At 44.1% G+C, this 25739-nt stretch overlaps 1 protein-coding gene across 1 annotated transcript; it reads right to left on the reverse strand.

Annotated features, from left to right (window-relative positions):
* Positions 1–230: 230 nt before the first annotated feature.
* Positions 231–25353, reverse strand: LOC106584731 (uncharacterized). The gene is made up of 10 exons (XM_045706232.2): positions 23186–25353; positions 22603–22738; positions 21273–21418; positions 20601–20687; positions 18666–18851; positions 14887–15066; positions 9411–9623; positions 4883–5002; positions 4590–4730; positions 231–2520 (listed from the first exon to the last, which is right to left on the reverse strand). The coding sequence occupies exons 1-10, from the start codon at positions 25343–25345 to the stop codon at positions 2449–2451; spliced, it is 3441 nt and encodes a 1146-aa protein (XP_045562188.2). The 5' UTR covers positions 25346–25353; the 3' UTR covers positions 231–2448.
* Positions 25354–25739: the final 386 nt, after the last annotated feature.

Consider the following 25739-nt stretch of genomic DNA (forward strand, 5'->3'; position numbering starts at 1 on the left):
TCAAGTCATTGATGATCTGCTTCTTGTGTAATGAACATAAGAGTAAAGTGTGAACGAACAAGTCGACTGCGTCCCAAATGGCACCCTATTCCCGATATAGGGCACTACTTTAGACCAGAGCCCTATTCCCTACATAGGGCACTACTTTAGACCAGAGCCCTACGGGAATAGGGTGCCATCTGGCACTCAGCCGTTGTCCTCAACCTCATGAATATACACCACTTACATCATTGCATGTCATAAATGCCTTTTTTTATTTTATTTTTATTTTTTACATATTTGGAAAGCAATAGTAAGCATTGTCATTAACATTTCATTAATCACAGTATAGTCTTAGCTTCTCACAATACAGCAACTAAACAAGTTAATACATTGTCATTATACCTGCTCTGCATTCCAAAATGTCCCCCCCCCATATCCTTTACAGTGCACTCGTTTTTTTTTAAATACATTTTTTAATTTTTTATTTATTTCACCTTTATTTAACCAGGTAGGCAAGTTGAGAACAAGTTCTCATTTACAAGAATGCATGTCGCAGTATTATCTTTGGCCTTCAGCATTGCCATAATGTTATATTGAAACCTTTGTTACATCCAAGGCAGTATAGAGAGAAAAGGACAGCTTCCAGACACTGGTTTGTATTCCAAAGGGCACCCTATTCTCTACATAGTGCACTACTTTTGATTAGAGCCCTATGGGCCTTGCATGGTCAAAACTAGTGCACTATCTAGGGGAATACCCACTGGACAAAAAAAAAAACGTGTTGAATCGATGTTTCCACGCCACTTCAACCCCACCCCGCAAAAACTTGTAACATAAATCCAATGACATGGTGAAATGTTTTGTGGTTGTTGTTGTTCATTTCACGTTGAATTCACATTAGTTGACAAACTCAAAACTAGACATTGAAACTGATATCTGTTCCCAGTGAGTAGGGTGTGATTTGGGACACAGTACCCTACATTACATTGTTTTCTGTTGCTCAATACCCCACCCCCTAGCCTGGTCACCAGATCGGTCTGTGTTGTTGTCTCACCAACTCCTAAGGTAGTAGTTATGCATTGGCATGGCAGGCTCCAATGACAGACAAGGCTACAATGGCCCTGCTATTGAAGAATAGCCTTGTCCTATGCTGTTTAGGTATACACGGGACGTTGCTTAAATATCCCTGCTATTAAAGAATAGCCTTGTCCTATGCTGTTTAGGTATACACGGGACGTTGCTTAAATATCCCTGCTATTAAAGAATAGCCTTGTCCTATGCTGTTTAGGTATACACGGGACGTAGCTTAAATACCCCTGCTATTGAAGAATAGCCTTGTCCTATGCTGTTTAGGTGTTCACGGGACATAGCTTAAATACCCCTGCTATTGAAGAATAGCCTTGTCCTGTGCTGTATAGGTATACACGGGACGTAACTTAAATATCCCTGCTATTAAAGAATAGCCTTGTCCTGTGCTGTATAGGTATACACGGGACGTAGCTTAAATACCCCTGCTATTGAAGAATAGCCTTGTTCTATGTTGTATAGGTATACAAGGGACGTAGCTTAAATACCCCTGCTATTGAAGAATAGCCTTGTCCTATGCTGTTTAGGTATACACGGCACGTAGCTTAAATACCCCTGCTTTGCCACTTGAACTCCTATTGAAGAATAACGACAGGCCAACCCCTTCCCTACAATAAGTTCAGTTACCGTATCAACACGTTTATGTCACTACATTGTTTAATCTGGCATGTTATCAAATTGGAAATAAAATGTGGCGTGTTTGTAATCTAGTCATAAGAACATAATCATTACCTTGCATTTACAGTTTTTTTAACATTATACATTCGTATTCACACACATGCGCACACACACACACACACACACACACACACACACACACACACACACACACACACACACACACACAGACTGTACACATCAAACCATTATGACCGTGTAGCTTTTCAATTATAGCCTGGTACCAGTCTGTTTAGCTTACATTCCACTCCTTGTACTACGTGTCATCGCCAAACAATGTGTTATCCAGGCTACTCCAACTAAGCCTGAAGTTGAATTTTTTTGTTGTTGTTGACATTTTCATCAGAGTAACATATTATTACCCCCAAAATAAAATGATATATCAAAAATAAATGTTGCTAATGTACCACCTTGTCACCAGTGGAGGCTGGTGTCACTATAAATCGGAGGACAGGCTCATTGGAATGGCTGGAATACCAGCCTCCTCTGCCTGTCACCCACCCGGTCTGTCCACCATCTTCTCCTAGACATGCAGAAGCAGTGAGAGAGTACGCAGAAAAATATGCATACCAAATGCCACCCTATTCCTTACATAGTGAACCTACAGCCATATGGGCCATGGTTAGAAGTAGTGCACTACACAGGGAAAAGGGTGCCATTGAGGGTGCAGTCATGGAGGGACTAGATGTAGACATGGAGGGACTAGATGTAGACAGGAGTCTCCTGTCCTGTTAACAGTCTGAACATCACTGCAGGCATGGTCTTCATGTTGATCTGACAGAGAGGAGGAGGAGGTGGAGGAGGAGGAGGAGGAGGAAGAGGAGAAAGAGGTGAGTGAGGAGGAGGATGAGAGTGAGGAGGAGAGTGAGGAAGAGGAGGAGAAGGAGGAAGAGGAGGAGGAGGTGAGTGAGGAGGAGGAGGAAGAGGAGGAGGAGGAGAATGAGGAAGAGGAGGAGGAGAAGGAGGATGAGGAGTAAGAGGAAGAGGAGGAGGAGAAGGAGGTAAGTGAGGAGGAGGAGGAGGAGGAAGAGAAGAAGGAGGAGGAGCATGAGGAGAGTGAGGAGGAGGAGAGTGAGGAGGAGAGTGATGAGGAGGAGAAGGAAGAGGAGAAGGAAGAGGAAGAACAGAAGGAGAGTGATGAGGAGGAGGAGGAAGAGGAGAAGGAAGAGGAAGAACAGAAGGAGAGTGATGAGGAGGAGGAGGAGAGTGAGGAGGAGGAGGAGGAGAGTGAGGAGGAGGAGAGTGAGGAGGAGGAGAGTGAGGAGGAGGAGGAGAGTGAGGAGGAGGAGAGTGAGGAGGAGAGTGAAGAGGAGGAAAGTGAGGAGGAGGAGGAGGAGAGTGAGGAAGAGGAGGAGAGTGAGGAGTAGGAGGAGGAGAGTGAGGAGGAGGAGGAGAGTGAGGAAGAGGAGGAGGAGGAGGAAGAAGAGGAGGATGAGGAGAAGGAGGAGGAGGAGAGTGAGGAAGAGGAGGAGGAGAGTGAGGAAGATGAGGAAGCGGGGGAGGAGAAGGAGGAGAGTGAGAAGGATGAGGAAACAGAGAAGGAGGAGGAGGAAGAAGAGAAGGAAGAACAGAAGGAGAGTGAGGAGGAGGAAGAGGAGAAGAGTGAGGAGGAGGAGGAGAGTGAGGAGGAGGAGGAGAGCGAGGAGGAGGAGGAGAGTGAGGAAGAGGAGGAGAGTGAGGAGGAGGAGGAGAGTGAGGAGGAGGAGGAGGAGGAGGAGAGTGAGGAGGAGGAGGAGAGTGAGGAGGAGAGTGAGGAGGAGGAGGAGGTGGAGCAGGAGGAGAGTGAGGAGGAGGAGGAGAGTGAGGAGGAGGAGGAGAGTGAGGAGGAGGAGGAGAGTGAGGAGGAGGAGGTGGAGCAGGAGGAGAGTGAGGAGGAGGAGGAGAGTGAGGAGGAGGAGGAGAGTGAGGAGGAGAGTGAGGAGGAGGAGGAGGAGGAGAGTGAGGAGGAGGAGGAGGAGGTGGAGGAGAAGTGAGGAAGAACAGAAGGAGAGTGAGGAGGAGGAAGAGGAGAAAGATGAGGAGGAGAGTGAGGAGGAGGAGGAGAGTGATGAGGAAGAGGAGGAGAGTGATGAGGAGGAGGAGGAGAGTGATGAGGAGGAGGAGGAGAGTGAGGAGGAGGAGGAGAGTGAGGAGGAGGAGGAGAGTGAAGAAGAGGAGGAGAGTGAGGAGGAGGAGGAGAGTGAAGAAGAGGAGGAGAGTGAGGAGGAGGTGGAGAGTGTGGTGGAGGTGGAGAAGAGTGAGGAGGAGGAGGAGGAGAGTGAGGAGGAGGAGGAGGAGAGTGAGGAGGAGGAGGAGGTGGAGCAGGGGGAGAGTGAGGAGGAGGAGGAGAGTGAGGAGGAGGAGGAGAGTGAGGAGGAGAGTGAGGAGGAGGAGAGTGAGGAGGAGGAGGAGGTGGAGCAGGAGGAGAGTGAGGAGGAGGAGGAGAGTGAGGAGGAGGAGGAGAGTGAGGAGGAGGAGGAGAGTGAGGAGGAGGAGAGTGAGGAGGAGGAGGAGAGTGAGGAGGAGAGGAGGAGGAGGAGGAGGAGAGTGAGGAGGAGGAGGAGGAGGAGGGTGAGGAGGAGAGGAGGAGGAGGAGGAGAGTGAGGAGGAGAGTGAGGAGGAGGAGGAGGAGAGTGAGGAGGAGAGTGAGGAGGAGGAGGAGGAGAGTGAGGAGGAGAGTGAGGAGGAGGAGGAGGAGAGTGAGGAGAGAATCGGACAGATCAGTGCTCATCATGAAGACACTCTCTTGTATTTTTATAAATACTTCTGATTCGTCTGTTTCGTCCAGAGGGTTCTGATTGACTATTCATTGAACGTGTATAACGTTGGCAATTAGCTAACAGTCATAGGATCCTGATGCTCACCTCTCCCACTGATACAGACAGGGTCTGTACTATCTTCTCATGCGGCATGGCAACCACACTCTGCCCATTGATCTCAATGATCCTGTGGCCGACTCGCACCCCTCCTCGCTCTGCGATACCGCCACGCATCAGACTGCAGATCTGAGGAGAGAGAAAGAAAAGCTCAACTCTCTGAATCCAAATGGCTGTTATCAGGATCATTATAAGAGAGATGATAATTAGAGTACAAAGAGGTCATACATGCTTATGACAAGTCTTATAATGCATTATAATGGTATCATAATCCTACTCACGATGCCGTTCTGAACACTGAAGCCCAGCTGGAACTTGAGGTCAGGTCTCTTGATGAGGACAGTGGTGACAGGAGGACAACTCACGATGCTCAGCTTCACCTGCACCTGGCTCTTCAGACCCTGGCAGGACAACCGGAACACGATAAATAGCAATGGCCATTCTAGAGTGTCTCAATACTCTAGAATGGCTTCCTAGAATGGCCATGTCTCAATCGAATTACTCTAGAATGGCTTCCTAGAATGCCCGTATATCAATCTCAATACTCTAGAATGGCCGTGTCTCAATCTCAATACTGTAGAATGGCTGTCTCAATCTCAATACTATAGAATGGCTGTGTTGATCTCAATACTCTAAAATGTCTTCCTAGAATGGCTGTGTGGATGGATCTCAATACTCTAGAACAGTGGTTCCCAAACTTGTTATAGTCCCAAACCTCTTCAAATATTCAACCTCCAGCTGTACCCCCTCTAGCACCAGGGTCAGTTGTTTTTTGCCATCATCGTAAGCCTGCCACACACACACACAATACGATACATTTATTAAACATAAGAATGAGTTTTTGTCACAACCCGGCTCGTGGGAAGTGACAAAGAGCTCTTATAGGACCAGGGCACAAATAATAATATAATAATAATCAATTATTTTGCTCATTATTTAGCCATCTTACAATATAAAACCTTATTTTATATGTAAGATTGTGAATAACTCACCACAGGTTAATGAGAAGGCTGTGCTTGAAAGGATGCACATAACTCTGCAATGTTGGGTTGTATTGGAGAGAGTCTCAGTCTTAAATCATTTTCCACACACAGTCTGTGCCTGTATTTAGTTTTCATGCTAGTGACGGCTGAGAATCCACTCTCACATAGGTACGTGGTTGCAAAGTGCATCCGTGTCTTAACAGCACGATTTGCCAAGGCAAGACACTCTGAGAGCAGCCCAATCCAGAAATCTGGCAGTGGCTTCTGATTCAATTCCATTTTCACAGAACCGCTTGTTGCAATTTCGATGAGGCTCTCTTGTTCAGATATCGGTAAGTGGACTGGAGGCAAGGGATAACGAATCCAGTTGTTTGTGTCTTCCGTTTCGGGAAAGTACCTGCGGAATTGCGCACCGAACTCCTTCAGGTGCTTCACTATATCACATTTGACATTGTCCGTAAGCTTGAGTTCATTTGCACACAAAAAATCATACAATGATGGAAAGACCTGTGTGTTGTCTTTGTTAATGCAGACAGAGAAGAGCTCCAACTTCTTAATCATAGCCTCAATTTTGTCCCCATGAAATATATTTGCAGTCCCTGTAATCCTAGATTCAGATCGTTCAGGCGAGAAAAAAACAGATCCCAGACAGGCCAGTTGTGTGAGGAACTCATCATGCAAGCGGTCAGACAAGTGAAAATTATGGTCAGTAAAGAAAACTTTAAGCTCGTCTCTCAATTTAAAAAAACGTGTCAATACTTTGCCCCTTGATAACCAGCGCACTTCTGTATGTTGTAAAAGCGTTACATGGTCGCTGCCCATATCATTGCATAGTGCAGAAAATATATCAGAGTTCAGGGGCCTTGCTTTAACAAAGTTAACCATTTTCACTGTAGTGTCCAAAACATCTTTCAAGCTGTCAGGCATTCCCTTGGCAGCAGAGCCTCTCGGTGGATGCTGCAGTGAACCCAAGTGGCGTCGGGAGCAACTGCTTGCACATGCGTTACCACTCCACTATGTCTCCCTGTCATGGCTTTTGCACCATCAGTACAGATACCAACACATCTTGACAACCAAAGTCCATTTGATGTCACAAAGCTGTCCAGTACTTTAAAAATATCCTCTCCTGTTGTCCTGGTTTCCAGTGGTTTGCAGAAGAGGATGTCTTCCTTAATTGACCCCCATAAACGTAACGTACATATACCAGGAGCTGTGCCAAGCCCGCCACGTCTGTTAACTCATCCAGCTGTAACGCATAGAATTCCCTGGCTTGTATGTGAAACAGTAATTGTTTCAAAACATCTCCTGCCATGTCACTGATGCATCATGAAACAGTGTTGTTTGATGAAGACATTGTCTGTATAGTTTTTTTGGGCCTTTTCCCCCAGCATTGTCCCAGCCATATCCACGACAGCAGGAAGAATTAAGTCCTCCACAATAGTATGGGGCTTGCCTGTCCTAGCCACTCAGTAGCTCACCATATAAGATGCTTCTTGCCCCTTCTTACTAATAGTATCTGTTGCTTTTATACATGTCTTACTACTCGTCGTCTTAATTCTCGCTCAAAAAACTCCTGTGGCTTATTTTTCAAATTGTAATGTTTTGTTTCTGAATGTCTGCGCAAGAGTGAAGGTTTCATCGAGTTGTGAGATAGTACTTTTGCACATATAACACACTGTGGCTGATGAAAGGCACTACTCCCAATATAAGCGAACCCCAAATAAATGTAGTTCTCATCATATTTGCGCCTCTTCGATGGTCCAACGTCCCCGTCTGTTGTTCGGTACTTTCCCTGGTAAGGGGGCAGTAGCTCTTCAGCTACATCAGATTCAAAACTGTCAGTGTCCATGCTAGCTGGGCTAACAACACATGTAGAATTACTGATGCTAGCATTGGATGTGCTCGTGGAATCAGGACAACTTGTGTCGTCGACAGGTGCAGGTGTGGTACTGCTGGTAGTAGCAGTACTACCAGTAGAGCTGGTATGTGTCTTTTTTAACCATTTATCAATTTTGGAGGAAACGGAATGAGCAGCAGCTATGTTTGGCTACATACGGACCGTTAGTGGAATTCCCGCTGAGAGAGTAACGGTTAATGTGATTGGATGTTAATTATTTGACTAGGCTACCTGTATTTGACATTGTGTTGTTATTTCGCTGAACACTAGATGGTTTAATTGTATTTTTGGCAGTGAAAAGAGGCTACTCAGGCGAGAAAGAAACCTCACCCAAATGTATAGCCCCGTTGGAAAATGGACTGTTTGGAAAAGTGAAGAATTATTATTATTTATTTTTTTTTAAATGTGAATCACATTTTTTTGGCGTACCCCGACGGCATTGCAGTTTGGGAATACCTGCTCTAGAATGCCGATGTCGATCTCAATACTCTAGAATGGCTTCCTAGAATGGCTGTGTCGATCTCAATCTCAATACTCTCGAATGGCTGTGTCTCAAACTCAATATTCTAGAATGGCCGTGTCTCAACCTCAATATTCTAGAATGGCTTCCTAGAATGGCCATGTCTCAATCTCAATACTCTAGAATGTCTTCCTAGAATGGCTGTGTCGAGCTCAATCTCAATACTAATGGCTTCCTCATCTCCTTTTCTTTAATGACTGATAAGAGACAAAGAAAGGAAGTGGTTTGAACTTTTGAGTTAAAAACAGTAAAACAGGCTCGATGAGCAGTAACATAACATAGATGCTGCCTGAGTTGACTGTATGCTCCAAAACTTGGCTGCGGTCCAAACACTTAAGACACACCCTATCCCCCTCAGCCCTCAAATTTAGTGGACACTTCTGATGACGTATCATGACGTCTGACGAGTATACACTTGCAGGGCAACGGGCGAGGGAGGAAGGAATGATTTTTAAATGGACCACCCTTGGCCGGAAACGTCACTCGTTCAACCTGCGATGATTGTGTTTTCAGCCCCCGGGAAGCTTGTGGGTGGCTTTATATGCACTACAGTCAATTATGAGCGCATGTCTACTTATATTAAATATATACTTATTAATATATGCCTACTGTATGATAGCTAGCAAATTATTTAGCTAACTAACGTTAGCCTGCCTAGCTGGATCTTCTGAAGAAGGAAAATGTTTTATTGCTACAATTTCCAAAAGGTAACCAAAACATGCATTCGTTTTTACTTGCACTTGTATGTTGACTTCTCCATTGATGTTGTTTATAAGTTTTCGCTGAATTTTCTTAGCGGATGTACAATTGTCGTGAATTGAATTATGGGGAGTTTCAGGCCCCGGAGTGAACATAATTGTACACTCGCAATGGCGACTAAAAACGAGAGCTTACGTTGCAAACTTCCCTTGCTTGGCTAATAATTTTGGACCGTCCACCCAAGATGGCGACGGGGATTTCCTCCAAGGGCATAAGGCGAGGGTAAGTGGACGAGGATGTGTCTTTTAAGTCTTTGGACCGTAACCCTTGACGATGGCCTGGCAGGTGGCTAGTGGTAAGTCCCACCAGGCTGGTGTTATTGATGGACTTGATCTGGTCTGCAACACTAAGCTAGTATTACCACACACAATGCTAACTAGCATTGTCATGCCTGACTGCCTGACAGACTGTCCGCCCTGAGATTGGACGGTAGGGAGTTGTCCAGTCGAGTCATACAAAAGGCTGGAACCAGATGTGTTATGGGCCGTTCTGGCTCGGACAAGGCTTACCTATTTTGTGTTGTTGATGGACATGTCTGACTAGTGACTAGTGTACGGTACCTTGATTATAGCCTGGCAGGTAGCTAGTGGTAGCCCTACCAGGCTAGTGTTGTTGATGGACATGTCTGACTAGTGACAGGTGTACGGTACCTTGATTATACCCTGGCAGGTAGCTAGTGGTAGCCCTACCAGGCTAGTGTTGTTGATGGACATGATCTGGTCTCCCACGTTAAGCTTCCCAGAGCGGGCAGCCGGGCCGCTGTTCAACATGTTAGCTAGGATCACCGTAGGCAGGATGGAGCCCCAGCCAGACTCCACTATCACCACACCTAGGCTCTCTCCCTTCTGCTTCTCCAACTCCAGCTATGGAGGAGGGGGGAGGGAGAGAGAGAGAGGGGGGAGAGGGAAAGAGAGTAAGAGAGGGGGGGAGAGAGAGAGAGAGAGAGAGAGAGAGAGAGAGAGAGAGAGAGAGAGACTGAGAGCGAGAGAGAGAGAGAGAGAGAGGGGGAGAGCGAGAGAGGGGGAGGGGGAGAGAGAGAGAGCGAGAGAGAGAGAGTTCAGACTCAACTATCACCAGCCCCAGGCTCTCACCCTGCTGCTTTAAGTTATTAGTGTATAGTGCCTTCAGAAAGTATTCAGACACCTTGACATTTTCCACATTTTGTTACATTACAGCCTTATTCTAAAATGTATTAAATAAAAATAAATACTCAGCAATCTACACACTATACCGGATAATGATAAAGCGAAAACAGACCTTCGCCTCTCCCGAGTTGCAGCGATGAGACAAGACTGTAACTACCAATTGGATACCACGAAATTGGAGAGAAAACAGGGTAAAAAAAAGGTCCCACAGTTGTCAGAGCAAAAACCAAGCCATGAGGTCGAAGGAATTGTCCGTTGAGCTCCGAGACAGGATTGTGTCGAGGCACAGATCTGAAAGGTCCCCAAGAACACAGTGGCCTCCATCATTCTTAAATGGAAGAGGTTTGGAACCACCAAGACTTTTCCTAGAGCTGCCAGTCCGGCCAAACTGAGCAATCGGGGGAGAAGGGCCTTGGTCAGGGAGGAGACCAAGAACCCGATGGTAACTCTGACAGAGCTCCAGAGTTCCTCTGTGGAGATCGGAGAACCTTCCAGAAGGACAACCATCTATGCAGTACTCCCCAAATCAGGCCTTTCTGGTAGAGTGGCCAGACGGAAGCCACTCAGTAAAAGGCACATGACAGCCTGCTTTGAGTTTGCCATAAAGCACCTAAACACTCTCAGACCAAGATACTCTGGTCTGATGAGTCAAGATTGAACTCTTTGGAGTGAATGCTAAGCATCATGTCTGGAGCAAACCTGGCACCATCATTACGGTGAAGCATGGTGGTGGCAGCATCATGCTGTCGGGATGTTTTTCAGCAGCAGGGACTGGGAGACTAGTCAGGAACGAGCAAAGATGAACAGAGAAAAGTACAGAGAGATCCTTGGTGAAAACCTGCTCCAGAGCGATCAGGACCTCAGACTGGGGTGAAGGTTCACCTTCCAACAGGACAACGATGCTAAGCAGCCAAGACAACGCAGGAGTGGCTTCGGGGACAAGTCTCTGAATGTCCTTGAGTGGCCCAGCCAGAGCCCGGACTTGAACCTGATCGAGCATCTCTGTGAGAGACCTGAAAATAGCTATGCACCAACGCTCCCAATCCAACCTGACAGAGCTTGAGAGGATCTGCAGAGAAAAATGGGAGAAACTCCCCAAATACTGGTGTGCCAAGCTTGTAGCATCATATCCAAGAAGACTCGATGCTGTAATCGCTTCCAAAGGTGCTCGAACAAAGTACTGAGTAAAGGGTCTGAATATTTATGTAAATGTGATATCAGTTTTTTATATTGAATAAATTAGCAAACATTTATAAAAAACTGTTTTTGCTTTGTCATTATGGGGTATTGTGTGTAGATTGATGACGAAAAAACAAACAATTGAATACATTTTAGAATAAGATTGAACCCAACCCCTCTGAATTAGAGAGGTGGGGGGGCTGCCTTAATCGCCATCCACGTCTTCGGCGCCCAGGGAACAGTGGATTAACTGTCTTGCTCATGGACAGAACGACAGATTTTTACCTTGTCAGCTCATGCATTCGAACCAGCAACCTTCCGGTTACTGGCTGATAAGAGAATTATTTAATAAAGGTAAATGAATCAATAAACCATGATGAATTATTAGTCATACAGCATGGTTAATGAATAATCAATGTAATGATCAATGTAGGGATCGATTGGTCTGATTAGTTCCGGAAAGTCCAGGAACCACTGGAGAGGGAAAGAAATGTGTGTATGCAATTAGTATAGAGAGCTACAGAAGCAAATGGTCAAGGGCGTAAAACTTCAGAGAGTTCCTATCCTTGATGGAAAGGAACAGGCTGAGCCAGAAGGTGATAAACAGCGTGAGAAGTTTATGGGGGTTGCAGGTCACCAACAGATTGTGTGTAAATGCATGTGCGTAAGTAAGCAAGAACTATATAATGACTGTTTTGTTATCCTGACGGCAGAACATTCTCATGAATAAAGCTACAGATGCCTTCTGTAGAAAGCTGAGTCCTTGCCTAATTATTTTAACCCATTGTCTTACAAACCTTGGGCATTAGTCAAGGCGAATTGATTATTGATTATTATCATCAAGATATAAAATTCCTTTAACAATTGGTCCTTCGAGCCGGAATTCAAACTGCCGCTGTCGTTCCAAGGAGACACGGAAACCGTGCACGGGCGGATGAAATATCCGTAAATCACCTGGCCCTTTACTGTGGGTTCTTTACAGGCCGGTGGCAAACTGGTACGCGACAGAGGTGGTGACGAGATTCAACGAACATTGAAAAACTCAGCTGCAAATTATAAGGTTAGTAGACTTTATTCATACTTTTGGGGAATAGCACCTGTATGATTACATTAAATAAGGGGTGAGTGATATACCTATAGGTCTGCATTGCATGGTGAAATGAGTGAAGTACCTATAGGTCTGCATTGCATGATGAAATGAGAAATACACCTGTATGTCTGCATTACATGATGGAATAAGGGACACAATTGGGTGTTGGCATTTGATGAGTTGTGAGTGAAAGGCAAAAGCGATTGTTGTGAGTGAAAGGCAAAAGCGATTGTTGTGAATGACAAAAGCGATTGTTGAGAGTGAAAGGCAAAAGCGATTGATGTGAGAGTGAAAGGCGGGAGCAAGTAGAGGATTTTAATGTACTCTGGGTGTTAGACGCTGAAATTCGTGAATGTTATAGCTGGTGACCTGGCTTCAGAAGTTCGCGTGGAGAAAAATCGGTTTTAAAGGGAATCAAGTATTCTGCGCGAATGGAAGGCAGGAATTAGTTGTAAATTCAAAACGACGAATTCGAAAACGAAGTAGGGTCCGAAATCGACCCTGGGCAACTGTGGCCACTGCATAAAACTAAACTAGGGCTTGTGGTGAGACCTGATAATGTAGCACAAGGGTCAAAAAACCATAAGGGGATAGTTGGTACCTAAATAAAGGCTTTAGGTCTGATATCTATGGTGTCAACAGTTACATGAAGCAACAGATAAATAGGCTGTTAACTAGGGCTTTACGACCCCTGGAAAGTAGTTTATAGTTGCATACGTATGCGACCTAATGTCTGATCGACAGTCCCATCTATAGATAAAGTTTCAAGAGAGATAGAGTAACTATGCTGGGATGAGTGATGCGTGTGAGGAGGATTCAGTCAACAATCGCGAAAAAGACAGGCAGTAAAACCTAATAATAAAACGGGTTGCAGTGTTTGTCTATGAGTGATGAGGACAGGGTGTGAGGATAGATACGTATAATCATTCTAGCAGAACAACTCTATATTGCGAATAGAAGGATAACAAAAACATATTTCTAGAATCAACAGTCGCGGGATATAAGCCGTTTGTTCTTTTGAGCGAGAGATAGAAGCAATGTGTAATATAGCATGCGAATAATTATTCCCCAAATTCTAGGTTAATAACGAAAACATATTGTTAAAATCAACAATCGCGGGATAAAAGCCGTTTGTTCTTTTGAGCGTGAGATAGAAGCAATGTGTCTTATAGTGTCACAAGTATCTTCGTCTTCTGACGATAATGCGAAATCGTCATCAGAAAAGGTAGACCAATACGCAGCAGGTGTGCAGTTGTTCATTTTGAACATTTAATTAAATCAACACGAATACAAAAACAACAAAACGACCGATAAACTGACAGTCTGCAAAGCATAAAGCTCAACACAGAACAATCACCCACAAATCACACACACAAACACACCCTAATATATGGGACTCTCAATCAAAGGCAGATAGACAACACCTGCCTTCAACTGAGAGTCCCAACCCCAATTAACCAAACATAGAAACACACACACCAGACTAATCATAGAATACAAACACATAGACCATCAACCAAAAACCCGGAAATACTAAATCAAACACCCTTTACACAAACACACCACCCCGAACCACATAAAACAAATACCCTCTGCCACGTCCTGACCAAACTACAAAACAATTAACCTTATACTGGCCAGGACGTGACATATAGCATGCGAATAATTATTCTCCAAATTCTAGGTTAATAACGGTAAATAGTATACACATAAAGATTAACAGCGAGTAGACACTGATTGTATTTGGTTCGGAGTTGTATAAATTAAAGCACATAGTTTAAGGTTCTTACGAATAATATTTCAAAAATTCTAGATTGGGAGAAGAAACAGAATAAATACGAGTGTACTTTAACAACATGGGTAGTAAATCCTCTAAGGAGATCCCGGTATTGACGGGAGATGAACGGTTTATGCTGGGAAAAGATAAAGAGGAACATTTATTTTGGCCCGAAATGGAGGAAGAAATACGATTTTGATGGATGTTTAAATGTTAAAAGATTGGAATTAATGGTAAAACAAATACATTGGGTCTGTGGGGGTAAGATAGAGAAGCAGCGCACAGAGGGCCTTGACACTGCTCGGGTATGGCTGGCAAAAGCTAGGAAGAGAGCGGAGGGTGCCAAGAGTAAGGGAGTTACTAAGAATGAATGTTTGGGTAGCCAGGAGCAGACAGAGAGGACTCCCACGGCTCCCACAGAGACAACATCTAAACCCGAATTCAGATTAGTCATTTTGATCTGATTATGTTATTTGAAAATATTATCATCAAGATATAAAATTGCTTTAACACTGGCCCAATGCTCTAACCACTAGGTTACCTGCCGTCACAAGAGTTCTGTTGGTAATGAAATCATAGAAGATGAATAATAATGTCAGAAGTGTATGCTGAATAACAGTTTAGTTGAAGCAAGAACACTAATTACTTGTACTCTTCAAAGTTATCTCTTTTAATTTACTGGAAGGAAGGAAGGAACAAAGTAAGGAACGAAGTAAGGAAGTAAGGAAGGAAGTAAGGAAGGAAGTGAGGGAGGAAGGAAGGAAGCGGGCAATACGTCCTGAAGAGTCATGCATCACGGTCAACAATCAAAGCTCTGCTCACTACAGTAGGCCGTCACACCTCTTTACACTTCAGTACACACACACACACACACACACACACACACACACACACACACACACACACACACACACACACACACACACACACTTCACCTCTTTACAGTTGTCAGAGTTTGAGAAATGGACCAGGTCATCATTGTACATCTCCTGGGAATTGATGATGTCACTGTATTGCTTCTGACTCAGGTCCTTAGGATTGATCCCATTGGCTCGGAGGAACTCCCTGTAGGCAACGCTGAACGCCTGTCCGATGGACTGGGCAATGAGCTGGGCCTGCGGAGGGTGAAAGGGGGCATAGGGAGGGGGCAAAGGAAGGGGGCATAGGGAGGTAGGCCGGAGGGGGAAGGGGATATAGGGAGGGGGCAAAGGGAGGGAGGCTGGTTGGTAGGGGATAACTACTCAATGGAAACTACAAGCTATTCAAGTTGACAACAATACAGGGGTGGGAAAGAGCACACAGTTAGGGACCAACTGAAATGATGAATGAAGATACAACACATGTTATAGGAAGGTATAGCACATGTTATAGGAAGATATAACACGTGTTATAGGACGATATAACACGTATTATAGGAAGATATAACATGTGTTATAGGTAGACAACACGTATTATAGGAAGATATAACATGTGTTATAGGAAGATATAACACATGTTATAGAAAGGTATAGCACATGTTATAGAAAGGTATAGCACATGTTATAGGAAGATATAGCACGTGTTATAGGAAGATATAACACATGTTATAGAAAGGTATAGCACATGTTATAGAAAGGTATAACACGTGTCATAGGAAGATATAACACGTGTTATAGGAAGATATAACACGTGTTATAGGAAGATATAACACATGTTATAGGAAGATATAGCACGTGTTATAAGAAGATATAACACGTGTTATAGGAAGATATAACACGTGTCATAGGAAGATATAACATGTGTTATAGGAAGATATAACACGTGTTATAGGAAGATATAGCACATGTTATAGAAAGGTATAGCACATGTTATAGGAAGATATAACACGTATTATAGGAAGATATAACATGTGTCATAGGAAGATATAACACATGTTATAGGAAGATATAACACGTGTTATAGGAAGATATAACATGTGTTATAGAAAGGTATAACACATGTTATAGGAAGATATAACATGTGTTATAGGAAGATATAACATGTGTTATAGGAAGATATAACACATGTTATAGGAAGATATAACATGTGTTATATAACATGTGTTATAGGAAGATATAACATGTGTTATAGGAAGATATAACACATGTTATAGGAAAGCCTACATTAGAGTTAAATAAGGTATGGCCTCTGTACAAGTCATACATTTTCAAAGCTTTAAAATTATGTTCAGTAAGATTGTACTGTAATAGTGTATAGGCCATTCTATCTCAAGGCCATCAGACTGTTAAACAGCCATCACTAACATAGAGAGGCTGCTGTCAACATACAGACTCAAATCTCTGGCCATTTAAATAAACTGACTTAATAAAGGTATCACTAGTCACTTTAAATAACGACACTTTAATAATGTTTACATATCCTACATTACTCATCTCATATGTATTTACTGCTCTATACCATCTACTGTATCTTGCCTATGCCCTTCGGCCATCACTCATCCATATATTTATATGTACATATTCTTATTCATCCCTTTACATTTGTGTGTATAAGGTAGTTGTTGTGAATTTGTTAGATTACTTGTTAGATTTTAACTGCATAGTCGGAACTAGAAGCACAAGCATTTTTCTACACTCGCATTAACATCTGCTTACCATGTGTATGTGACCATTAACATCTGCTAACCATGTGTATGTGATCAATAACATCCGCTAACCAAGTGTATGTGACCCATAACTTTTGATTTGATTTGACCTTTGCAAACACTGTGCCAGACAATCTCAAAGAACAAAATCATTGCCCCAATAGATCAATAACATTCAACAGTATTCAAAGTTCAAGAGTGGGAGAATAGAACAGAATAAAACAGAACAGAATAGAACAGAATAAAATGGAACAGAACAGAATAGAACAGAATAGAACAGAATAAAATAGAACAGAATAGAACAGAACAGAATAAAATAGAACAGAATAGAACAGAACAGAATAGAACAGAATAGAACAGAATAAAACAATAGAACAGAATAGAACAGAATAGAACAGAATAAAATAGAACAGAATAGAACAGAACAGAATAAAATAGAACAGAATAGAACAGAACAGAATAAAACAATAGAACAGAATAGACCAGAATAGAACAGAATAGAACAGAATAAATCAGAACAGAATAGAACAGAATAAAACAATAGAACAGAATAGAACAGAATAAATCAGAATAGAACAGAATAGAACAGAATAGAACAGAATAAAACAGAATAGAACAGAATAGAACAGAATAGAACAGAATAAAACAGAACAGAATAAAACAGAATAAAACAGAACAGAATAGAACAGAATAAAACAGAACAGAACAGAACAGAATAGAACAGAATAGAACAGAATAGAACAGAACAGAACATAATAGAACAGAATAGAACAGAACAGAATAGAACAGAATAAAACAGAATAGAACAGAATAGAACAGAATAGAACAGAATAAAATAGAACAGAATAGAACAGAACAGAATAAAATAGAACAGAATAGAACAGAATAGAACAGAATAGAACAGAACAGAATAGAACAGAATAAAACAGAATAGAACAGAATAGAACAGAATAGAACAGAATAGAACAGAATAGAACAGAATAAAACAATAGAACAGAATAGAACAGAATAAATCAGAATAGAACAGAATAGAACAGAATAAAACAGAATAGAACAGAACAGAATAGAACAGAATAAAACAGAATAGAACAGAATAGAACAGAATACAACAGAACAGAATAGAACAGAATAAAACAAAATAAAACAGAACAGAACAGAATAGAACAGAATAAAACAGAATAGAACAGAATAGAACAGAATAGAACAGAATAGAACAGAATAGAATAGAATAGAACAGAATAAAACAGAATAAAACAGAACAGAATAGAACAGAATAGAACAGAATAGAACAGAATAAAATAGAACAGAATAGAACAGAATAAAACAAAATAAAACAGAACAGAACAGAATAGAACAGAATAAAACAAAATAAAACAGAATAGAATAGAACAGAATAAAACAAAATAAAACAGAATAGAACAGAATAGAACAGAATAGAACAGAATAGAACAGAAAAGAACAGAATAGAACAGAATAGAACAGAATAAAACAGAACAGAATAGAACAGAATAAAACAGAATAGAACAGAATAGAACAGAATAAAACAAAATAGAACAGAATAGAACAGAATAGAACAGAATAGAACAGAACAGAACAGAATAGAACAGAATAAAACAAAATAAAACAGAATAGAACAGAATAGAACAGAATAGAACAGAATAGAACAGAACAGAATAGAACAGAATAAAACAGAATAGAACAGAATAGAACAGAATAGAACAGAATAAAACAGAATAAAACAGAATAAAACAGAATAAAACAGAACAGAATAGAACAGAATAGAACAGAACAGAATAGAACAGAATAAAACAGAATAGAACAGAATAGAACAGAATAAAACAGAATAGAACAGAACAGAACAGAATAGAACAGAATAGAACAGAACAGAACAGAACAGAATAGAACAGAATAGAACAGAATAGAATAAAACAGAATAAAACAGAATAAAACAGAATAGAACAGAATAGAACAGAATAGAACAGAATAGAATAGAACAGAACAGAATAGAACAGAATAGAACAGAATAGAACAGAATAAAACAGAACAGATTAGAACAGAATCTTATTTTAAGGCTGCCAGCTCAGTACTCACGTCTTCTGACTCAAAGACATAGCAGATCATTCTGTAGTGCCTCTGTCCCTCTGAGGAGGAGAGATCAGCTTCAGTACAGTCCTGTGAGGATGTTCCTGCCATACGGGTACGAGCCATCAGAACCACGATGCTCCCGATGTCTGCGATGTAGGATATGGAACGCAGCGCACTGTCCATCAGCGTCTCCTGGGGGGGATAAATAATATATATGGCTGCTGTGGTAATAACTGTCCATCAGCGTCTCCTGGGGGGATAAATAATATATATGGCTGCTGTGGTAATAACTGTCCATCAGCGTCTCCTGGGGGGATAAATAATATATATGGCTGCTGTGGTAATAACTGTCCATCAGCGTCTCCTGGGGGGGATAAATAATATATATGGCTGCTGTGGTAATAACTGTCCATCAGCGTCTCCTGGGGGGATAAATAATATATATGGCTGCTGTGGTAATAACTGTCCATCAGCGTCTCCTGGGGGGATAAATAATATATATGGCTGCTGTGGTAATAACTGTCCATCAGCGTCTCCTGGGGGGATAAATAATATATATGGCTGCTGTGGTAATAACTGTCCATCAGCGTCTCCTGGGGGGATAAATAATATATATGGCTGCTGTGGTAATAACTGTCCATCAGCGTCTCCTGGGGGGATAAATAATATATATGGCTGCTGTGGTAATAACTGTCCATCAGCGTCTCCTGGGGGGATAAATAATATATATGGCTGCTGTGGTAATAACTGTCCATCAGCGTCTCCTGGGGGGATAAATAATATATATGGCTGCTGTGGTAATAACTGTCCATCAGCGTCTCCTGGGGGGATAAATAATATATATGGCTGCTGTGGTAATAACTGTCCCATCAGCGTCTCCTGGGGGGATAAATAATATATATGGCTGCTGTGGTAATAACTGTCCATCAGCGTCTCCTGGGGGGATAAATAATATATATGGCTGCTGTGGTAATAACTGTCCATCAGCGTCTCCTGGGGGGATAAATAATATATATGGCTGCTGTGGTAATAACTGTCCATCAGCGTCTCCTGGGGGGGGGGGGATAAATAATATATATGGCTGCTGTGGTAATAACTGTCCATCAGCGTCTCCTGGGGGGATAAATAATATATATGGCTGCTGTGGTAATAACTGTCCATCAGCGTCTCCTGGGGGGATAAATAATATATATGGCTGCTGTGGTAATAACTGTCCATCAGCGTCTCCTGGGGGGATAAATAATATATATGGCTGCTGTGGTAATAACTGTCCATCAGCGTCTCCTGGGGGGATAAATAATATATATGGCTGCTGTGGTAATAACTGTCCATCAGCGTCTCCTGGGGGGATAAATAACATATATGGCTGCTGTGGTAATAACTGTCCATCAGCGTCTCCTGGGGGGATAAATAATATATATGGCTGCTGTGGTAATAACTGTCCATCAGCGTCTCCTGGGGGGATAAATAACATATATATGGCTGATGTGGTAATAACTTAGTACAATAAGGCCCGAGGTACCTTATTGCTATTATAAACTGGTTACCAATGTAGTTAGAGCAGTAAAAATACATGTTTTGTCAAACCCTTGGTATACGGTCTAATATACCACGGCTGTCAGCCAATCAGCATTCAGGGCTCGAACCACCCAGTTGATAAATATATATATATATATATATAGCTGCTGTGGTAATAACTTAGTACTGTGTGGAGTAAACGGTCCTCAACAACATGTCCACAGGATGCCCCTAAAGCTAGAAGAGCTAGAGATAGGACTCATATGACAGTAGATCAGATTTTTTTCAATTAGGAGAATAGGAATTGGAACTGGAATTTCAGTCAACTTCCTGAATTGAAACCACAATCCGAGAGCAGACACTAAGCTAACACAGAGGTGAGTGTTTTCCCTAGACACATAGCTCAACACTGTAGTTACACACCTGTGTGTCAGCATTCAGCACTTTGACTGCTTTGGTGGAGATAAAGAGGTCAACTTCTGTCACCATCTGAGAGTCTTCATCTTGGCTCTGTGGGCAGCAGACATCATAGATAAGGGATCATCAACTAGATTCAGCAGTGGGATGATTTTTCTCTTGAGCGGATATTCGGGGTGCCGGAAGATAAATCCAAATCATTTGTAGACTGCAAATCAACCGCAAGAATCTCAAACAGATATCATATTTGACTAAAACATAATAATTTCAAACCTTGCTTATTATTGTATACATTATACGTGGGAATACTTGGGAACAGATGTCCAAAATAAAAATCACTTGGAGCTAATTTCCTGGCTTTTATTTATTTTTTACAGTCTTTTATGTCCAACAATGAATATCTATATTTTTAATATAATAATAATTTAAGAGAAGGGGGGGGGGGGGGGCAAATATAATCACCACCAGTTTGGAAATCCTGTCATAAATGTAAGACACACAAAACATGGTGAAAAGGAATGAGAGAGCGCCATCATGTGGCTGAAAAAGTGTACTCCAACTGTGAGTTTTTTCAAAGGCAAAAATCCTTATTGTGGTTAGAGAGAACGCATATTCAGTTCAGCTGACATTCATTGATTGATCAGAATATTAGGTAGGCAAAAAAATAGAATAGAATACCTTGACCTGGCTGACAGCTTCCTGGGCCTGGGCCATGCGTGTTCCTTTGGATGGGTTCTTGTCAGACAGCAGCTGTGTGGAACCCAGGTAGTTAGCAGCAAAGATGATCCCATCAATCAGATCCTCCGGCTCACACGGACCTGGGACTGGGCATGAGATTTAAAGTCAGAGTCAGGTTCAGAGTCAGCCATCGGTCGACGAGCCCTTCAGAGTCAGATTCACATTCAGATTCACATTCAGAGTCAGATTCAGGGTCAGACTAACATTCACAATCAGAGTCAGATTCAGATTAACATTCAGATTCAGATTCCCATTCAGATTCACATTCAGAGTCAGATTCACATTCAGAGTCAGAGTCACATTCAGAGTCAGACTCACATTCACATTCAGAGTCAGATTCAGATTAACATTTAGATTCAGATTCCCATTCAGATTCCCATTCAGAGTCAGATTCACATTCAGAGTCAGACTCACATTCACATTCAGAGTCAGAGTCAGATTTACATTCAGAGACACATTCAGAGTCAGACTAACATTCACATGCAGAGTCAGATTCAGATTAACATTCAGATTCAGATTAACATTCAGAGTCAGATTCACATTCAGAGTCAGACTCACATTCAGAGTCAGATTTACATTCACATGCAGAGTCAGATTCAGATTAACATTCAGATTCAGATTAACATTCAGAGTCAAATTCACATTTAGAGTCAGACTCACAATCAGTCAGACTCACATACAGAGTCAAACTCACATTCAGATTCACATTCACATTCAGAATCAGATTCAGATTAACATTCAGAGTCAGAGTCAGATTCATATTCACATTCAGAGTCAGATTCACATTCATTGTCAGATTCAGAGCCAGATTCACATTCAGAGTTAGATTCAGAGTCAGATTCAGAGTCAGATTCACATTCAGAGGCAGATTCAGAGTCACATTCAGAGGCAGATTCAGATTAACAGTCTGAGTCAGATTCACATTCAGAGTCAGACTCACATTCACATTCAGAGTCAGATTCAGATTAACATTCAATGTCAGATTCACATTCATATTCACATTCAGAGTCAGATTCACATTCAGAGTCAGATTCACATTCAGAGTCAGATTCAGATTCACATTCAGAGTCAGATTCACATTCAGACTCAGTTTCAGATTCAGATACAGATTCACATTCACATTCACATTCAGAAGGTCGTTATTGTCCCATTGCTGGGCAATATGGTTGCAGCAGTACAGCTACGTCAAGGTGTGTACACACCAGAAACCAATCACATGTCCGTTACTCAGGTATGGAATCAATGAGCTACACAGAGAAATTACATTTACCATCCACGAAGCTGGGGAACGAGGCGTTGTTCTGTGTTGGTTCAGGCTGAGGTGTGTTGTTGCTGTCCTTCTGTAGGGCCTGGGGCTCTGGGCAGTGGGGCCTGCCAGGCTGCTGCTCTGAGACATTGTGAGGCATCTGGAACAGACAGAGGGGAGATCTTACTAACAACTGGAACAGAAAGAGGGGAGATCTTACTAACAACTGGAATAGGCAGAGGGGAGATCTTACTAACAACTGGAATAGACAGAGGGGAGATCTTACTAACAACTGGAATAGACAGAGGGGAGATCTTACTAACAACTGGAATAGACAGAGGGGAGATCTTACTAACAACTGGAATAGACAGAGGGGAGATCTTACTAACAACTGGAATAGACAGAGGGGAGATCTTACTAACAACTGGAATAGACAGAGGGGAGATCTTACTAACAACTAAACAGACGGAAAAATGACCGGACTGCAGATGAGACTTAGCCATGTAGGTCAAATCTGGTGCAATGTTTGTTGTACATGGTCCCTGTCAAGTAAACTAATAACATAAAACAAACCCTGTTGAGTTGGCAGCATCAGGCGGTTGATTACCTGTGTCTGTGTCTGTGTCTCCTCTGGGGACTCCCTCTGTGGCTCTGTGTTCTGATGTGGAGCTGCTGATACATTGACAGCCCTTGGATGGCTCTCCAGGCTGGGAGTGGAGTTAGAAGTAGGCCTTGGGCTGGGGCTGGTGGTGCTCTCTCTGCAATGCTGCTGGGTCTGTCTGCCCTGGCTCTCGGTCTGATAAGAGTGGGCCTGGATGTGGACCTGGTGGCTTTCCTGGAGGGGAGGGGAGTCAGAGGGGGGCCTGGGACTGGTGGTGCTCTCTCTGCGATGCTGCGGTGTCTGTCGGGTGTGGGGAGTGTGGTCCTGTATTTGGGTCTTGTGGCTGGGAGGGGAGGCAGAAGTGGGCCGGGACCTGGGGAGACTCTCTCTGTAGTGCTGCTGGGCCTGAGACTGGTCATTTTGGGCCTTACTGGGTGGGGAGTCGGAGTCGGGCCTGGGGCTGGTAAGGCTCTCTCTACGGTGTTGCATGGTCTGCCAGGCCTCTTGTTGCCGAGGATGGTTCTGGGCCTGGGTCTGGTGGTTCTGGGCCTGGGTCTGGTGGGTGGGAGGGGGGTCCGAAGTGATGGGACTCCCTCTCCGATCCTGGATTTGCCAGGCTTTGGTCTGGGCCTCTGACTGCTGGGTCTGGGCCTCTGACTGCTGGGTCTGGGCCTCTGACTGCTGGGTCTGGGCCTCTGACTGCTGGGTCTGGGCCTCTGACTGCTGGGTCTGGGCCTCTGACTGCTGGGCCTCTGACTGCTGGGTCTGGGCCTGGCGCTCCTGGCTGTGTGTAGGCTCAGTGGTGAGACTCTCTCTGCGATGCTGAGTCTGCTGGGTGGGAGGGCAGTCAGAGGTGGGCCTAGGCCTAGGGCTGGGCCTGATGGAACCTTCTCTGTGGTGCTGCAGTGTCTGGGCCTGTGTCGGATGGGTGGGTGCTTGTCTCTTGTGGTTTTGGGCCTGTGTCGGTAGCACCTGTCGGGCCTGGGTCTGAGCCTGTGTCAGGTGGGTGTGGGTCTTTGTCGGATGGGCCTGTTTTGGGCAGATCTGGTGAGGCTGGGTGTGTGTCTGCTGGGCCTGGCTGTGCTGTGTTTGGGCCGGGGTTTGAGGAGGGTGAGGGTGTGGTGTGATGAAGTCAGATCTAGGTCTAGAACTGATGGCACCGTCGCTGCAGTCCTGTGTCTTAGTCTGCTGGCTCTGTCGGGCGTCGCTCTGAGCCTCTAGGTGGTGGTTCTGTGTTGGGTGGGCTTTTGTCGGTCCAGCATGGCCCTCTGTCAGGTAGGTGTGGGTCTGGTAGGCCTGTTTTGGGCGGGTCTGGGTGTGGGATTGTGTCTGGTGAGGTTGTGGGGTGCTGGAGCTGGGCCCGGATCTAGGCCTGGGCCTAGGCCTTGGTGGTCTGGGCCTGATGGCAGCCTCTCTGCAGTCCTGTGTCTCTGAGCTGCTGCTACTGCTCATACATACCTTCATCTCAGATACTATCTGGCCAGTGTTTTCCTCCCTGTCAGTCTCCCTCACGACCCTTCCTCCTTCCCTCCCACTCCTTCCTCCTCCCCTCTCACTCCTCCCACCTCGTCCTCCTCCCCTCCCCTGCCTCTTCACCTCCTTATGGGCCCTTTGAGGGGCATCAAAAGTCCAATCCCTTCCCCCCACACTTCCCCTATAGGGGGCCCTTTGTGGAGACTCTGAGACACACACTGAGATCGTACTGTCCTCAGGAGTATCACCGTTTCTCAAAGAGTAGACCTTACCATCTTCCCTGTCCCTGTCACCCCTCTCTCCCTTTCTCATTCTCTCTCCCTCTCTCACCCCCTCCCTCTCTCCCTCTCTCACCCTCTCCCTCTCTCTTACCCTCTCCCCCTCCCTTTCTCCTGCTCTCATCAGCCTCCCCCCCTCCCTCTCTCCTGCTCTCATCCTCTCCTCCTCCCTCTCTCCCACTCTCACCCCATCCATCTCTCCCTCTCTCACCCTCACCCTCATCCTCTCCCCCTCCCTCTCTCCCTCTCTCACCCTCTCCCCCTCCCTCTCTCCCTGTTTCACCCTCACCCTCTCTCTCATCCTCTCCCCGTCCCTCTCTCCCTCTCTCATCCTCTCCTCCTCCCTCTCTCCCACTCTCACCCTCACCCCATCCCTCTCTCCATCTCTCATCCTCTCCCCCACCCTCTCTCTCATCCTCTCCCCCTCCCTCTCTCCCTCTCTCATCCTCTCCCCCACCCTCTCTCCCTCTCTCATCCTCTCCCCCACCCTCTCTCCCTCCCTCATCCTCTCCCCCACTCCCTCTCTCATCCTCTCCCCCACCCTCTCTCTCATCCTCTCCCCCTCCCTGTCTCCCTCTCTCATCCTCTCCCCCACCCTCTCTCTCATCCTCGCCCCCACCCTCTCCCTCTCTATCATCCTCTCCCCCTCCCTCTCTCCCTCTCTCATCCTCTCCTCATCATTCTCCTGGTGGCTGCTAGTGGTTTTCTTTTCCTGCTCTCTGTCCTCTGTCTCTTCAGACTCCTCCTCTGTGTACGTGGTCACATCCCGCTCTTCCTCTGTTTCACCAGTTTCATCTGGGAAATTCTCC

This window comes from Salmo salar, chromosome 23, assembly GCF_965601325.2.
Source record: "Salmo salar chromosome 23, fSalSal1, whole genome shotgun sequence".
NCBI classification, from domain to species: domain Eukaryota; kingdom Metazoa; phylum Chordata; class Actinopteri; order Salmoniformes; family Salmonidae; genus Salmo; species Salmo salar.

Coding starts and splice junctions, on each gene's coding strand:
- LOC106584731 (XM_045706232.2), bottom strand. CDS start 25,345: ATGAGAGAGAGGGTGGGGGAGAGGATGAGAGATGGAGAGAGGGATGGG. Junction 20,688..21,272: donor AAGCTGTCAGCCAGGTCAAG/GTATTCTATTCT, acceptor TGCTGCCCACAG/AGCCAAGATGAAGACTCTCA. Junction 2,521..4,589: donor TGTCTGTATCAGTGGGAGAG/GTGAGCATCAGG, acceptor CCTCTCTGTCAG/ATCAACATGAAGACCATGCC.